Raw genomic sequence first — 17,517 nt, forward strand, 5'->3', positions numbered from 1 at the left:
GGCATTTGCTTTTCTAACTACTTCCTTAAAACAGTCAGGAACAAGGAATTGTTTAATTCTATTTCCAGCTGAAATCAAAACTTACGTCAGAGATCCTGGGGGTAGAAGACCACTATACACCTCACCAGCCAGTGAACTGTGATTCAGAGTAGCACATACAGAAAACTGAGTGGATCCATTTATTGCTTTTTAATTCATTTTATAATTAGGAAAGGAAATATCCTTTTATATATTCCACTAAAATATTTAGTGGAACACATAAACATATAAACTTAAGACAATATATAAACATATAGACAACTGAGGAGAAGGTGAGACAAAGCAAATTTCCTATCCAACATTTGAAGAATTTACCAATTGCAATGATATGGTTCTGTAAATAAATCTCACTGCTGCAGAGAAAGCAGTGAGATTGATTTATATGATTGATTTTAATAAAATTTGCACTGAGCACATACAAGAGGAAGCATTATAGAACAGACATAAGCACTTTATCAAAAGAAGCAGAGTTTTAATTTTAAAATTAATAAATAAAACACAAAATAACTACTAGCACAATTTTATGCAACAAATACAAACGGTGACCTACTTCTGTTTGCCATAAACACTTCCAAAGCTGTGTTCTGGAGAAGATAACGTCTTGAAAAAACAGCTCGAATCTCGCTGAACATCCATTTTCCATGAAGGCCTTCAGTATAGGCAAGGACCTTTAAAGAAAGTGAAGGTGAGAGTTATTAGTAGGAATTCTTTGATAAAATATTGTTTAAGAACAGAAGAAATTTTACTCATCAATCAAGTTAATCGTGTCCCTTTAACACTTAAAAACAGTGACTTGAACTTGAATATTTTTAAGAAATGCAAAAAAAGGAGGACCCTCTGTTAGAAGAAAATCAGTAATTACTGTAACTTGATACTCCTAAGCTCTATTTCTCATACGTCACATCAAATTATTATTTTCATTATTTTAATATACTATAATTATTATTATATGTTATTTTTTTCCCTCAAATACACCAAAAACTCAAACTCTACAAACAAGTACAAGGAAACAGACACACCTGCAATTATGCTTAGCTGTGTGCATGACAAAGTTGGCAGTTATCTATCAGATACCAGATTTACTTCTGAGGGCTGCCTTGTGCAAAGAACAACCAAAATAATATACCTTGCTATTCACATCCACTTCAGGGTCATAAATTACAAGTCCTCCCATTCTATTAATAAGTACAAAATTTAGCAAAACCAGTATGCCACCATAATATTTTTTCTGAAGTTAGATACATCAAATATCCCAAACCACAGACAAAATTTAACAATTTTAATTTTGCATTTTAAAATTATTGTGAAAATATTTTAAAATAAAATAGGTAAAAAATAGCATTGCTTTTCCTGTTTTAAATTTTCTCAATTGCGTGTATTAATATAAGATTAGATATTCATATAAAATAACATTTTTTCACTTTTCTTTCAGTGTTCCAGATGTTCAAAATATAGACAGACACAATTTAATTAGATGCTATTTTTATTAACTTGTCTCATCTGTATCATGCACTGTAGAACAATTCTTTTCCAATAATTTTCCTCAGCTGGCAAGCTCCCTTCAGCTCTGCACCTCTGCTCAGGTAGGCTCTGCCATGGCATTCCTAGGAGTCACTTTGTAATGGGGATCCTCACCACACTCATCTGCATTTCCCAGGCTCTGTAGACTGTGCCTTTACCTAAGCTGCAGCCACTGAGAGAATGGCAGCCTCAGTGAAACAAAGAAATATTGTGAACACCTTCCCTAAAGGAATGTTTCAGACTGAGGAGACTGAATTTCTCTGCTCTCCATTAGGTACACAAAAACTGTCGTACACCAGGTCGTAGCGCTTTACTCACTCCTCCGAAGTCTTTACTTTCCCTAATCATGACCTCCCCCAGCTTCTGAACAGGAAAATGTTAGGGAGGCCATATGCTGCTGCTGTCAGTGATCTTTCATGCTTGAGGAAATGAGAATTGTATTTCTTCAATCTTTTCACTGATGCGGCTTCAAGTTAGTAACATGTCTCCATACATGAAAAGGCTAATTTCAGTTTTTCTCATAACCACAATTAGTCTGTTTCAGAAAGGATGTTAATAAAAGCAACAAAAAAGTGCTTCAGGACACGGAAAAGCATTGAGATTATTTCTGTCCTTGATAGAGACCGGTTAGAGAAACACCGCGTTCCCTTGTACTGTTTACATGACAGTAAGTTACAGACAGAACTCAGATCAACATTGTACTGTTTCATTCACCTCAGCTTTCCACACTAGTTAAACACAGTTTGGAGGAATGGAAAGAGCTTGATTCTTTGGAGGTCACCCAGACATGTGCAAAAGACTATGGGCTCCCTCCATTCACTCACAGGTCAGCTGTGGAATGCTACCTCATAACACTAAATTGTTGCAATGGTTAAAAATCTGCACCTTATTTTTCCTTTGAACTCTGATAGATCTTGTGACACTTTTGTCTGTGAGCTTTCTGGTATCAGGTAACTTTTCCTTCTGTTGGTAATTACAGACTGGATCCACTTACTGCTTAGCCTTCTCTTTGATAAGCTAAATAAACCAAATTTCCTTGATTTTCTTTCATTGAGATCAGATGCTCGGATACTGCTGGTATCACATCTGTGAAATTCAGGTGGATAAGAACAATGAGTCTGAAGATTTAATGCCTCTCTTTCTTTAAATGTATTCTGCTCCTATCTGATACATAATTTTTGTAAATACACAGGTTTTTAAATTGAAGATAAGAAAGTCAGAAGAAACTGCACACATTTAAAAAGCTAAAATATGAGAACAGTCTCTCAGAGAGAGGAGTTTGACAAGTATATAGCTGTAACCAGTAGCCAGAAAATTTGCCAAATAATTAGCTTTTTGACAAAGTGTCATACTTCAGGAAACCACTTTTTGTATCAAAAATGTTTCTAGTTGTTTTTTCTAAAGAGAAATGTTAACTACTAACTATATTCTATATATTAACATATTAGAGGATTCACAATTATATATTTATGATGTATTGATATACACCACAACATAGTTATTATAGATCAACACTAAAAGCACATTGCATACCAATCATACACTGCTTGCCTTTTACTTCCTCCTCTTTTTTAATTAAGTATAAAGCAATTGCAACTACACAGAGGTACATTCAACCCACTATTAAATGAATGGCATATGATAGTACTCCAGTAAAACTGTAGAATGGAATAGGAAATCAGAGGAAATAAAGGAGTCTATAATTCAATTAATATCCTCAATTACACTCTTCTTAACTGTCTATTAGTCCTACAAATATCAGATTATCTTGCCATTATCAAATTATCTGAATTATTTCAGTATTTCTGTTGCAACATTTTCCTGTCCAAGATATACTACCCATTTTTGCCATCCTCCATAACATTCATCTTACACCATTTTCTTGTGATGCATTAACCTCCCATTATTAGATACCTACAATTTACAGCAGATACTGACATTGTAGCAGGATTCTTTCTTATTGCTGTTATAACAGCTAATTCAAAGTAATTTTATTTTTCTGAATTTGAACCCTTTAAAAGGCTTATATTTTTTTTTTCTTCTTCTTCCATAATGATCTTTAGCTTTTCACTTTCTCATATGACATTAATTAAGTCTTATCTATTTTACATATTTTACAGACTGTATGTATTGTATCTTTCATTATTCATAAAAACATTATTCATAAAACCATTTCACTATGCTAATACACTGAAATTATGTTACTAAGTTATCTGAAAGTAATATTTCCATGAGTTCCAACACTTGGTTGTTTATACTTAAAGTCAGTACTCCTAATTTTGATAATTTTATGAGTTTTCCTCCAAAAACATTTGCAAAGTCTTCCTGCCTAGGCATGTTTTAATAGTTGAAAAATCGTGAGTAAGCCCAGAATTTTAGATACATCTTAGATAAGCTGTTTTTATTAAAATAAAAACAACCAGCCAATATCTACATTTGAACTAAGCACACTTTTCAATTTTAGTATCAGCTGCAGCTGTTTGGTTAAAACTCATTTCTCCGTGTAAAACCTTTTCACTTAGGGAATATGTGTATGTTTTAAAGACACCAATTTGCTAGAACTGATTGCAGCAAGATGAAACTCTCACCTAACAAGGGAATAAGAAGTCTCTAAAACTCAAGATTCTGTACTATGGAAATACATCTGTTGGTGAGAATTATTTAGATTAGGTTAGTAAAACAGCATGGGATGCAGATGGAAAGCTCTATAGAAGAGAAACAGAATCATTACCCAAGTGCTTTCCTATTTGGATCAGATATGAAGGCTCCATTATTTAATTTTATTTCTGATGTAATCAAGCTATTTTTTTTTCCTTTCAATTAAGAGTCAATACATTTTTAATCATAAAAATTCTTCAGTAGATATTAAATTATTGATAATGAGTTGTTAATTAACAGCTGGAATTCACTAACAGCACTAACCAGAAGACCTGAAATACTAGCATCCATTTTGCTTGAAACCTGGTAGATTCTCCACAGAAGGAACATTAAAGTACTGAGGCTCATTTTTGCTGCTTTATGCTATTTTTTGTTGTCTCATAGCACCAGACACACCATGCAAAAGGATATTCTGGCCCTTTTATTTTGACTATTGTTTCTGGAACTGAAGTAATCACAAAATCAGGTGCTACAAAGAAATCAAGGAAAACAGCCTGTATAATCCTATCTATTTTCAGTCACTGACTTTTTACTAAGAACGATCACTTTTGCTGTCTGTTGCAAAGAATTTTTACATATTTCCTTCTTTCAAAATAGCTCTTTGGGGTAATTCATTAATGACTACTTATGTAAATTGAATCCACAGCTTTCAGTGAAAGTTCATAATTTGTCTCTTGAAACCACATTTCTAATTCAGGATATTTTAATTCTAACCTGATTTCTCAATGAAAGTGTTGATTGATATTTGTAATATTTTTTAAGCTTTGTTTATATCTAGTGCAAAATGTATGTATCATTAACGTGTAATATATTTGCCTTTTTGTGGGTTTGTTTGATGAGCAGTGAAAAAAATATGAAAAAACTTTTCCTAATATCTAATCTGAATTTCCTTTGTCTCAGCTTAAGGACATTTTCTCTGGCCCTCTTACTGCAGGCATGGGAGAAAAGACTGACCCACACCTCACTGCACCCTCCTTTCAGGGACTTGTAGAGAGTGGTGAGGTGCCCCCTGAGCCTCTTTTTCTCCAGGCTAAACACCCCCAGCTCCTTCAGCTATTTCCCACAAGAAAGGTTCTCTAGTCCTTTCACAAGCCCTGGTGCCCTTCGCTGAACACGTTCCATGGTGGTGAAAACATGGAGAACTTCCCACAAAAATGACGTACAGTGTTTGGTTATTTCATCAGAGTGCCATCTACAGCCAGCCACAGAAGTGTGGTTATGTACCTGGCCCAGGTACAAAATAGGCATTTAGAAAATAGTTTGGCATCACTATATGCTTTTAGAGATCAGAAATGCATGAAATTGATTACTGAAAATCATTCTGTCCTGTCAGGGATGTGGATTTCCCTTTTTCAAGAGCTGTCTAGCATTGCAATTTGCAGCAAGAAAAATGTGAAATTCTGAATGCAGGTCCTCATGGGTTAAGACAAATGGCTTCTATGAACACACAGCAAACTTTCTTCTCCAGAACAATCTAACAACACAGAGTTAACCAAGGGTACATGGCAGACTGCATGATTGCTTCATGTACTCTAAATACAGATTGAGATGACTGACACTGATGGCATGGAAATCCCACTCCAAGGGTTTATGAAATACCACATTGAGTAAGCATTTTATAATTTCAAAATATTTGATGAAGTACTGAGTATGATCAACTATTAGATTTAGCAGGAAAAATAAGTGTCCACTACAACAAGGGATATATCATGTCAAGATAGACAAGTGTAAAAAGAAGTTATATTTATTAAGAAAATTCAAAATCAGGTAAGTTCAAATAATGAAACACCTTGTATTTTGCTTTTAAAAATGGAATCAGAGAATGTAAATAGACAGAAAGAACAATTCAAATTAATTTAATTTGTTTTTCATTGACTTCTTACTACTTTTTGATACATTTAGGCAACTTTAAGAACATCTTCTTGGTCCCATAATCATATTAAATACTTCTAAAATCTCACCAAAATACTGTTATCACTTCATCTTTGCACATTTTAGTCTAGTAAAGTGTTCTCACTTTCTCTCTACATTAAACTCTCTTTTCCCCTTCTTTATAACATGCTTCTGTGTAAAATGTTTTGTTATTTGTAAGTCTTAAAAGCTTTCCTCCAAGTAGCTCTTGTAATGTTATGCTGTGCAGGATGAGCTGAGTATTATGTGCCATTATAATTTCTCAACTCACATTAGTTTTAAAATATTTTTTAGGACCTTTTTTTTTTAAATAAATATTGGCACTCCTGTTTCATTTTTCCCCTCCTCTTCAGGGATCTAAAAAATGCAGATATTATATTTGTGGTTTTGGACTTTATTTCCTTGCCAAATATTCTCAGCTTATACTTCTACTTCCAATGTTTTTATAAGCTTTCAAGAGGCCCCTTGTCTTGAAACATGAGGTTCTGTTCATCCAAACCTTTTCTAAATTTGATTTCTCTGGTCAGCAAACCCACTTCATTATCCATTAAAACAATGCCCACTCAGCTTAAAGTAACAGATGCTCTTATTCCCACATTCATTTGCAATCTTCTGCAAAATTATTTGAAGTTGGTCCACTTGAAGGCCATTTTCCTCTTTTTATAAGCAAAATTGTTTTGCACATTATGATTTTGTGTTTTTGGCAAGGAATTGAAAGGATATTGGGATTTTTTTGAGGAGTAGTTGCAGCAAAGTAATTAGAGCAAAAAACCAAAACCCTACTCCAATATCTCATATATTCTAAATGGATCATTTCTGACACTGCATTTGTGAAACACCCATGCATAGTTTTAAATATAAAGATAGGTGCAAAGAAAATTCTAAATAATAATTATTTTATAATAAATTTTGATCTCTGTGCCTTTGCACAGCTTTCTTTCTATGCAAAATGAAAACAGATTGTCAATTTAGGCAACTCCTGAAATGCCAGCTATAGACTGATATCCTTGGGAAGAACAGCATCAGGAAGACGTAGAAGATTTAGATATTATCACCTTAGAAAAGGTAGGAAGAGGCCTTTTTTAGGCTCTACTTTCAAACACATTCAGCAATTATCATTTTAAGCAGAGCCTCCACTGATTTAAGAACTTTAAAACCATGAATAAAGCTGATGGTGCTGGCTGGGGCCATCGCCATCATATGGAGAAGCAGAAGGCAAATATATTCTACTGCCACATAAAGCCATATTAGAGCACAGCCCAACTCAAAACACAGAGGCTGAAGAAACAAATAATGGGGCAAAATCTCACAAGTAATTCTGGTAGCCATAGGATTGAAGCAGATCGTGTCAGTTACCTCACAAGGTTTAAAATGGTTTTTTGTTGACTTTGGCAACAATGGGATGTCAGACTCAAATCTAGTGAGAAATGTTAACAGAACTATGTTTCCATTCTCACTCTACATTTCGTGCTCAAAGATCAATCCAGACTGGGGAGTGGTGATCTCAGACTCAAATTGCTGTGGGCAATTCTGCCCCAGCAGTGAAATGCAATCAAATTAATTCAATTAGAACCACACAAATTACAGTTTAGTGGTCATGCCAAAAAAGACATAAAATTGATATGATCTGAGAAAAACCAGACTTTTTTTGAGGCATAAAAATAGAGAGCTTCTTTTTCTCTTAAATGGTCCATTCTCCTCAACAAAAGTAAGGCAACTGAAAGAAAGGACACTTAATATCTAAAAATTCAGGGAGAACACAGTATTATGAAATGCTTGTAAGTTGAAACCAAAGCAGGATATTTATTCAATAAATACTTCTTTGACAAAAAATGCAGCTTTATTAAACTTGTATTATTGGTGGATTTCACAGAAGTTGTGAGAGTTTTAGCTGAGAAAAGATGCAGCAGAAGCAAAAAAACATAGAAATAGCTTGAGGAAAAAAGAATGTATGGTATGCCTAAATATATGATGTATTCTTTCCCAAGAATAAAGCCATCATAAAATTCTCTGGGTGTTTTGATTCGTTGTTTATTTTCCCCAGAACTTGTATATATTTATTCAAAAGTTCAATGCAATAAAAAAGTACATAAATACTCAAACGTACCACATCACCAATTTTTAACATTATAATAACTGAAGGCATTACAACTGGTCTTAGGAAATGTGTAAATATTGGGTTTTGTTAAACATTACACATTTCCTACCAAATGAAGGTAGAAAGTTGCATGTCCCTCTTTTTATAGGCATGAACTTAATGTCATACAGGAGATAGGTGGAAGCATCTTGCATTTTAATAGTTTCACATCTGATTTATTTAGCGTAGAATGCACATGATTTAAGATCTATAAAGTCAATAGAATGCAATTTTTTCTACTACCAGGCTTAATTTTTCTATGTTCCTAATATCTCTTCCTATATAAAAGATTAATCAAAAGACAGCAATATTTTGTTTTCAGCTTCATATACAAAGGCTTTTTCATTAGTCCCAATATTTAGGAATATCATAATAGCACATTCTACTCCTGAAATATTAGCAAAGGATTTAAAAATAATTTTTTAATGCAAAAAATAAATATATTCATTTTTTCAGTGATGTATATAGTACATCTACAACATCCTCATCATCCCCAAAATTTCTGCAATACAGTTTGTAACATTCAAGCAAAATCCTCAAGAAATTCAAAATTCTACAGCTCAAAGAATCACAGAATCTGTTGGGTTGGTATTAGGTTCTGTTTTGTCCCTCAAAAGGGAACCTAATACACCCAAGGATAGCTTAGCTATTACCTTTGGAGGCGAAGAATGAGCAGGATGGCTTCTGCTGCAGTGTTTGAAACAAAAAGGTTTAATAAAAGGCAAAATAATAAACAGAAAATCCGAGCCAGGTACAGAGGTCTGTTCCTGCTAGAAAACACATTCACAAAAGCCTTGTGGTCCTTTTGTTCTCTCCTTTTCTACCTTATGGCCCAGGCGGGACTTTTTGGCTTCTATCCAATTAGGTGACCCCAAGGTTTTAGTGAAGTCTCTGGGGTCCTATAAGGTGGCTTTTCACCTGATCATTGGGAGAAACTTCTGGGCTTCTTTCCTTTTTTGGGGGACAAAAGCTAGCTTAGCCACTCTGTCATTAGGGGGCATTCTCCTACACTCCTACAGGTTGGAAGGGACCATAGTGATCTGGTCCAACCTGGGTCATCCCAAAGCACATGGCATAGGATTGCATCCGGACACAGCATGAACGGTTGGGTATGGAGTACCAGTGACTCCTGGAAATCAGTCTGCTTGGAATCTGACTTGAGAGTAGATTCAGGGCTACTCTATGTTATGTCAGCTTCTCAAAGTGCAATTTCACTGCCTGTGAATAATGGTGAACATACATCAAAGTATCTTCCTCTTCATAATATATTGCAATACCAACTGATCCTTTATTTAACCACCTAAAAAGTAATTAAGATGAGTTTGTCTTGCACTTCTGGAAAGCACTGGGAATAACGTAATCCACAGCTCCAAGAGCAACCAAAATTCTGCTGTACTTTTCATTATTATATACAGAATGTTATGTAATATTACTAAGTCTGTGCAAGGAAAGAATAGAAAAGTTTCTTCTGAGGTTTTTAATTTGGAGTGTTTGTAAATTGTCTGCTGTTACTCAATAATAAGTTAATTAGTTTACACTTTATGCTTATTTTGCTTCACTATTACAGGAAAGTATTTATGCATTCCATATTTGCTTTAGAGAACATATTTTTATCAGATACCATAACTAAGCACTGGTAAGTAACTCTACAGAATATGTAACAACTACAAATATTGAGATGTATCAAATGTAAGCTGTGTATATAAATTCCATAAATGATTTTTATATTTATTTCAATAAATGTAGCCAGATTTACACTTTTATTTTATATGTACATTCTGTATATTTTATGCCTCTTTTCCCATACCTAACCACCAAATTTTTTAATTTCAACAATTTAAATGTCAAATTTATAAATAATTGAAATATTTGGCAGGGTCTAATTCTACTCAAAAAAAAATCTTTGTGAAAACTAGGAAGAATATTAAGAATAACTACTCAGCTGGCTACTAAAAGTGGATTCTGGGGAACACATTTAGTCTTCCAACGTCTGCACAAAGCAGATTTGATATACAGTTCCCTCCTCTCTGGATTTCTAGCCAAGTGGAATGCAAACCTGCATGTCATAAATTTGGGCATACTCACAGGCTTTCCTGTGGTGAACTCCAGGTTCCCAGTATGAAATTACTGCAACACCTGTCAGCATGTAGAGGTACTTTGTATGAATGTGCCTCAGTTTTTACCCACTACAAGCTGCTCCGACACAGAAGGTATTTAAATTTTATGGACTTCTGGGTACTAGGTGACTCTGAAAAAGTCAGCCAATCCCAGTCAAAAAGGGTTCTCTCATATAACCTCAATTAATTGCTTCTTAACTTTTATTTAATTAAAAAATAATAAAATGGTATTCAACTCAGAGATTAGATATTTCCATTTTTTTAATTGATTAAAACAGTCAACTATTCAAATTCTATTAAAATAGATCCTTACTTTATTTTTTTATTTTTTTTTTGCAGCGGGGGGGGGGGAACGGGCTAATTACTCTAGAAGAAAATAGACCTTATCAACTTGTATAGACAGATTAATGCCTGTACTGTGATTGGTTCTATTTCTACTGCCATTAAGTCTGGATTTAATGCATATCACGTTTCTTTTAAAGAATACAAGCACCCCATGTAACAATCTGTCTTGAATAGACTCAATTTCCCAAGATGCATCCTTTTCTTGCAACTGAGTATCCCAAATGCCATTGCTTGAAGCAGAAGCTGAGAGTATTGAGATTGTCCAGGAAGTGATCTCAGCATCTCACAAATTTGCTTCACTTTCACTGAAAGCCAAGGAACTCAGATATAAAGAGAAATGAAAAAAAAAAAAAAAAATAGAGTCCGGGGAAGGGTAAATTCAAAGCCAGGAAAATTTGTCATGTAAAAAAGTGTCTTCAATCTCGAACATGAAATGCTGTCTGATGTTAATTAATATATTGGAAAATACACAGTGATCCTCAGTTTTACCATATCATTATGAATTTCCCTCTAAAAAGAGGGTTTTTTAAATATGTATATACATTTGTAAGAGAAAAAGAAAATGGTACAGAAGGATTGTAACAGTTTAATTAAATTAAGCAAACATTTTAATTTAACAGTTCAGAAGTTAACAGTCACTTTCTAATCCCCTCCATGCAAAATCTGTGCAAAGACAAAGCCTGAAAATTGTTATTCTAACTGTTATAAGACTATTTTTGCCTATTATGCATGAAACAAACCATCCAACCACAACAAAAAAACTCAGATAGTGGACACAAAGCTAGCTATAGAAGGACTCTCATCTTCTCAGTCAGAGAATCTCCAGTGAAATAGTTTCTTTTCTTTACTTACATTAAAGGGAATTAATGATGAAACCAAGCTAAAATAAGTCCCCACTCAACTTTGTAGTATAATGATAAGTTACTCTTAGAGAGGACTCTTAGAGAGCAGTCTTAAAGAGAGAAAATCCAACACATGCCATTTGACTGTTGCAAAATAATCCCCACTCTGCTCTGACTTCTTTCTATGAACTGTAATACAAGGTCCAATAGACAGCCTCAGATGCATCTCAGGTCCAGTACATGCTTTTCAAACTTAATCAAGGGAATATAGAAATGTATATAAAAAGATGAAAGTGTCTTTGCCTTTATACATACTGAAGGGGAAAAAAAAAAAAAAACTAGGGGGAAAAAAGTGGGATCTTTCATAGGGGAAGGTTAAGTCTGATGCTAATGCTTATTTAAAATGGTGACAGTCTGAAGTAGTGAAGCCTTGCCGGGCTGCTTTAATTTCTCCCTGGAATAGCTCTCTCCCAACCTTCGGCAGCACATCAAAGTCTCTGGAGCTCAATTAAAATTGGATTATATTGAAATGCTCTATCTATGGAACTGTGTGCTCACTAACACTTTTCTTTCAGTAATACTCCAGATGACAGTTGCCCATCCCAATTTAAACAGTTGTCATAGAGACCATGAACTAAAGCAGCAGTAACTAACAATACAAAGGAAAGGTAAGTGGTAGGATTTCTGTGAATGAAGGGCTTGGTTTGCAGCCGCAGTGCTCACACTGCAAGCAGCTAAATGCAAAAAACATAAAGGCTGTAATGCTCTCCTCACTCTTAAGGAGTAGAGCAAAGTAAGAAAAATAGAAAGTATTTTGCTTTTTTCCCCCAGTAGCTAGTAGTGTTTTACATTCCAGCATGTTGTAGCTACCTAAAATATCCAGAATTAAATGACACATCTAAGAAAAACACCAGATAACCCTAGAGTCAATCTACAGCCACCAATTCATAAATTAAAGGAATCAAATTGCCTTTTATAATTGCAGTAGAAAAAAATAAATAAGGTATTATCTTTTTATATTCAACAATTTTATAGAAGATTCTTATATTATACATTATGTGCAAACCTTTTGTCTTTATGATGAAAATCTAAAGTGAAAATCTGATAAAAATCTGTAGGAAATTCATCGTCTGAACCCATCTGGTTAACACTGTGACATCCAATATGTATAATGCTTTCAGATCATTATTGGTTTTAACTGTTTCATAATCTAACCATGTAGATTTTTGATGTACTGCACCAAAGCCTGACAATACCATTGGAAAACTCTAGCAGCTTCCAAAACTCCCAAAATAACATAAACAGCTTATGTTTCTGGCAGCACCAGACAGCAATGTATTTAACAGCATAGATTGCTGGTAATGATACTATTTTCTCATGTAGATGGCATGTTTCTGGCACTATAAACCCCTTAACCTTTCTTGTAATTGGCTTATTGAGAGTCCCAAGGTTGTTTTTTGTGCCATTGGGCTGATCACCATGGAAATGAACACTTATTGCTGTTTCACTGTAGTGCTCTATTTTTCTTCCAAGCCCTCCACAAGCATTCTCCCTGCTCTCCCGGGAAAGCAGCGTTAGGATTTTGAAGCAGCAACAAGGCAGAGTGCAAAGAGCGCAGGCCAAAGGGGAAGAAAACAAAAATGTGTCAGAAAATCTAAAAACCGCACAGATCAGAATTTGTCAAAACAAGGCCTTGGTTTAAACCAACAAGAAGGGCCCCCACAGCTTGGGCCTTGACAAAGCATGGCCTTTTTATTTTTTTTTCCCCACTTTATTTTTTTTTTCTTCTTTTTTTTTTTTTTTTTTTTTTTTATTTTTAGCCCAGCTGTAGAAAACACCATCTAATGAACCTGTCTGGGGCTGCTGTCCCCATCCTGTCAGGCATGTCAGGAGATGACAAGCACTGGGGACAGGCCGCCGCCAGTCACAGACAGGCCTGCCAGCTGGAGAGTTCAGCCCCAATCTAATCACGCCACCAGAAAATAACTTTCACGCTTGCAGCCTGACAGGATGGGCTCAAGGAAAAAGAAAAAGGGGGAAAAAAATTAAAAGAACGAAAAAACAAAATAGGATCGAAACAATGCTTTTTGTTTTAATTGCAAACCTGTTTTGGCACGGGGAAGGGGAGTGGGTGCAGGGAACACTTTTTAAAGCTGCTAGCACTGCTTGCTGGTTTCCTTTAGTGGAACTGTTTCTGTCTTTCTTTTAACACAAAGATCAACACAGAGATTAGCTCCAGCAGTTACAAAAAAAAAAAGGGAAAACGAGATGGTATTTGTGGCACCTGGATATGTTATTGCTACATTTTTTCCTATGCATACACACTCTTTTCCAACATTTATATAGACATGAATCTATCTGCAACCATTGGTGGAGCTATATTTTAGAAAATGTGTAAATTATGGTATGTGTTTTTATTTGTTCAAAACAACTGGGCTCATTGAACATTATATCTCGTCATAGCCATCACTCCATGGTTTATATTTTCATTTGGGCAAAAACTGACAAAGTACAAATGGTAAGACTGTTTGCATTCCTGAAATGAGAACGAATATTCATAAAGAAGAGTAAAAATTAAAACAAAAATATTAGAGCCCTTGGCCTCAACGTAGTTGTTTTTTTCCTATTTGCACACAGAGTGTGAATAAACAAAAAAAGAAAAACTCGAACATGTATCTTCAAAGGGATATAATGAACAGGCAGTAGTGTACTGGTAGGCATCCTATCTTTCTCATTCCAAAATTGCCAACACAGATTTCCACTCCAGAAATTTAATAATCAAAAATTGCTAACATAGATCTCTGCTCCAGAAATCTAATAATCAGTAATTCCACAGAAAGTGAGACTGAAAATTATTATTTAAATAACTTGGAAAAGTAGTTCCCCTAAAAGGCATTAAAAAAATTATTAGGTCTAGACACAAATTTACTTCAAAAATAAACATCAGCTAAAATGAAAATGCGAAGTATTAACTACATGTATCCTATCTAATTCTAAATGTAAATCATAGTATATTTATCTTTTGGTCTATGTATATCTTAGCAAACAATTTGCATTATTTGAAAGTGAACTAGAATGGAAAATGAGTGATTCATGTAGTACTTAGTAATTATTTTAGGAAGAAATTATGAATGAGCATAGGTCCATTTAATCCCTATAAAATAATAAAAAATGAAGATTTGTTATTACATCCTGCCATTCATTCACTCTCTGCTGACATTATAGATGTCAGAAAGTCTGTTTAAAAGCTTGCTATCTCTATTCATCTTTGTTTCTGGCATGAAATACAGACTATAATAATCTTGTCAAGCCTACATTTAGACACTAATTCATGACCCTCTGCTACAATTTAGAGAAAATTCATACATAACTCTTTTAAGACAAACTATGACCCCAGACGGAAGGGTAATATCTAGATTCTAGATTCAGCTGCCAAATATATGCTGACTGAAGGCACAGCCACCCTGATGTTTCTCTATGAATGAGATGGCCAAATCAGTAAGATTCATTAACTTTTTTTTTTTAACTTGAGCACTAATAAGACTTGGTTTTTTTCCATTTTGAGGTACTAGGTATTCAACTAGGCATGACCTTACATTCCTGCGGAAAAAAAAGGAGTCATCTCTTTCATAATTTAAAGACTACAGCTAAAGATGATACAAAGAAAAAGAAACTGATGCCAGATGCAGATGCCACTGACAATGCCAGGGAGAAGTGATGATTTTCAGCCTTCCAGCAAAGCCTAAAACACCCCATTAGGGACTCAGTCTCCAAACTCATGCAGGAGGATACGTAGCAGAGCTGACCATTATTCATAATCAATCTGCAGACTTGAGAGAAAAAAGTCAAGCAGAAGAGGATTGCTGCATACACACAAATGGAAATATCTCCTGTGACCAGTCTAGATATAAATGCACTTCTACAAGGAACATAGGGATAAATGTAAAAATAATTGAACCTACAATCCCCTATCCATCTTAAAAAATCTAAAAATTGTGACAGTAAAAGCAAGTGCTGCCAGGAAAACTGTTAGTATTTTGATACATAGCTACCTAGACAGGAAAAATCCTTCAGAGAGCAGGAAATAACATGTTCAGAACTTTTTTGGGGAATTTTATTTTGTATTAATTTGTAAAAGAGAATGGAGAAAAATATGCCTATTATTAGAGAAAGAATGTTAAGCCATTCTGGACATGATGATAGCAAACTTGCTGCACAGATCTGCCTGTCAAAGGCATAGATTGACATGAAGGGAAAAGACACTGATTGATTTCCTATCTCCTATATTTTGTATATGACTAGTTACAGATTGATGCTATATCTTATCTTTATTAACATATCCAAGGACTAAAGAAACACAATCAACTCTTGCTGATTTAAGATGGTAAAATATCATCTAATCTCTCACACCAGTTGGGCTATGAAGCGCTACAGAAAAGCACATCCATACGAAATGCCAGAAATTTCTGCTAGACAGAATGAAATTTTTAAAACTAATTTTCTCTGAAAATCAACATACCACCTTTGTTAATAATTAAAGGTAATGTATAAATTTTAAACCATCCAACTGAAAAAAAGAAAGATGTTCTATTTTAAAACAATGGAAACAAATAAAACAAACCCACTCATTTGAAAGAACATTCCTACAGATTTTTTTTCTCATACACATCTTTCTCAAAACCACCATGTACCATTTAATCATTAGCTTATACACTGCTGCTTTATGGGTATTATTTAATTTATTTCGTTCATGTTGAAGCAGAGAGTTCTGCCCTCTTGACCCCAATTTTCACTTAAAGAAACAAATTTCTTTTTCACAAACTAACTCAATTTTTCTCCTGTCAACCTTTAGCCTCACTTTAAAATATCAACCTTTTTTCTATCATTATAAGCATCCAACATTCTTCTATCCAAAGTTAATGTTAATCACCACATCTTATGATAATGTTATATTCACTTCTAGCTATCTCTGTCAAGCACACAAAAGTAATTTAAATCTATATATCCTCTTTGAATGTAGTAGTAGTAGAGCATTTTTGTACATGCCAAAACCACACAATCCACCTGAAAAAGCATTATTTCTTCTGTGTATTTCCAATTTTTCCATTTTTTACTCTCAAATGTTAGCTAAAAATTGTGTTTCTCCTTTGAAGATAGCACAGGAAGCTAACACAAGGCTGAGGACATACTTCCAAAATGTAGAGCGATGCAACATTTCCACAATCACTTGCCTTCCTCTTCTGCCAAAGATCATTAGGAAAAATGAAGATTTAGCAGAATTAGGGAGAGGAAGCCTGGGCTGGAAGAATTTTTTTCCTACATTTATTTTTATGCCATCCGACCAAATTAATTGAATTAGCTGTGTCAGCATTGCTGACAGAGCAATCCATTTTACACAAATTGCTAGAAATAATTTTAAAATTTAACACTACAGAAAATATATGAGAATTTTTTATATTGTCATTCCAGAAGCAGCATCTAAGTAAGACACATTAGATACTATAAATATTAATGCTGGTTTTTGATTTGTTTTCAAAAATGCTGAGTGCTCTTAACAGCTGTTACCTTTGGAAGTTTGAAGTAGAATCTGGAAGTAATTCAGAAAGTCTAAACTGGTTTGGACACACAGGTGCCCACTATCAGGAACCTGTAGAGTGACCTTACTTGCTTGTTCCATGAAAGAAAATTTCCCCTATTATAAGGAACCGCTGAGAAGAAAAGCCTTTTTGCTTCAGGAGGAGAAATAATACATGCATTTCTCCTGCTTGGTATTAACCAATTATCCTTAAGTGCCCATGGTTTGATTCATTTAAAAGACTCTGAAACATAAACAAAACAAGACCACAATAATTTGTGAAACACCTCAGTGAATGAAAACAGTTACCTTCCCTTTGGCCATTCCAACCTTCCCATGCAATTGTAAAACATTGACATGAGTCCCCTGCAT

General features: G+C 34.5%; 1 protein-coding gene across 9 annotated transcripts in view; it reads right to left on the reverse strand.

The window, feature by feature from the left end:
- NBEA (neurobeachin) overlaps positions 1-17,517 on the reverse strand; it is a 452,703-nt gene that overhangs the window by 98,506 nt on the left and 336,680 nt on the right. For all 9 annotated transcript variants that reach the window (XM_064409011.1, XM_064409015.1, XM_064409017.1 and 6 more), the window contains one exon: positions 590-707. In XM_064409011.1, coding sequence (XP_064265081.1) covers positions 590-707 — 118 coding nt within the window. The remainder of the gene's footprint in view (positions 1-589; positions 708-17,517) is intronic.

The sequence above is a fragment of the Passer domesticus genome, chromosome 2 (assembly GCF_036417665.1).
Source record: "Passer domesticus isolate bPasDom1 chromosome 2, bPasDom1.hap1, whole genome shotgun sequence".
Classification (NCBI taxonomy): domain Eukaryota; kingdom Metazoa; phylum Chordata; class Aves; order Passeriformes; family Passeridae; genus Passer; species Passer domesticus.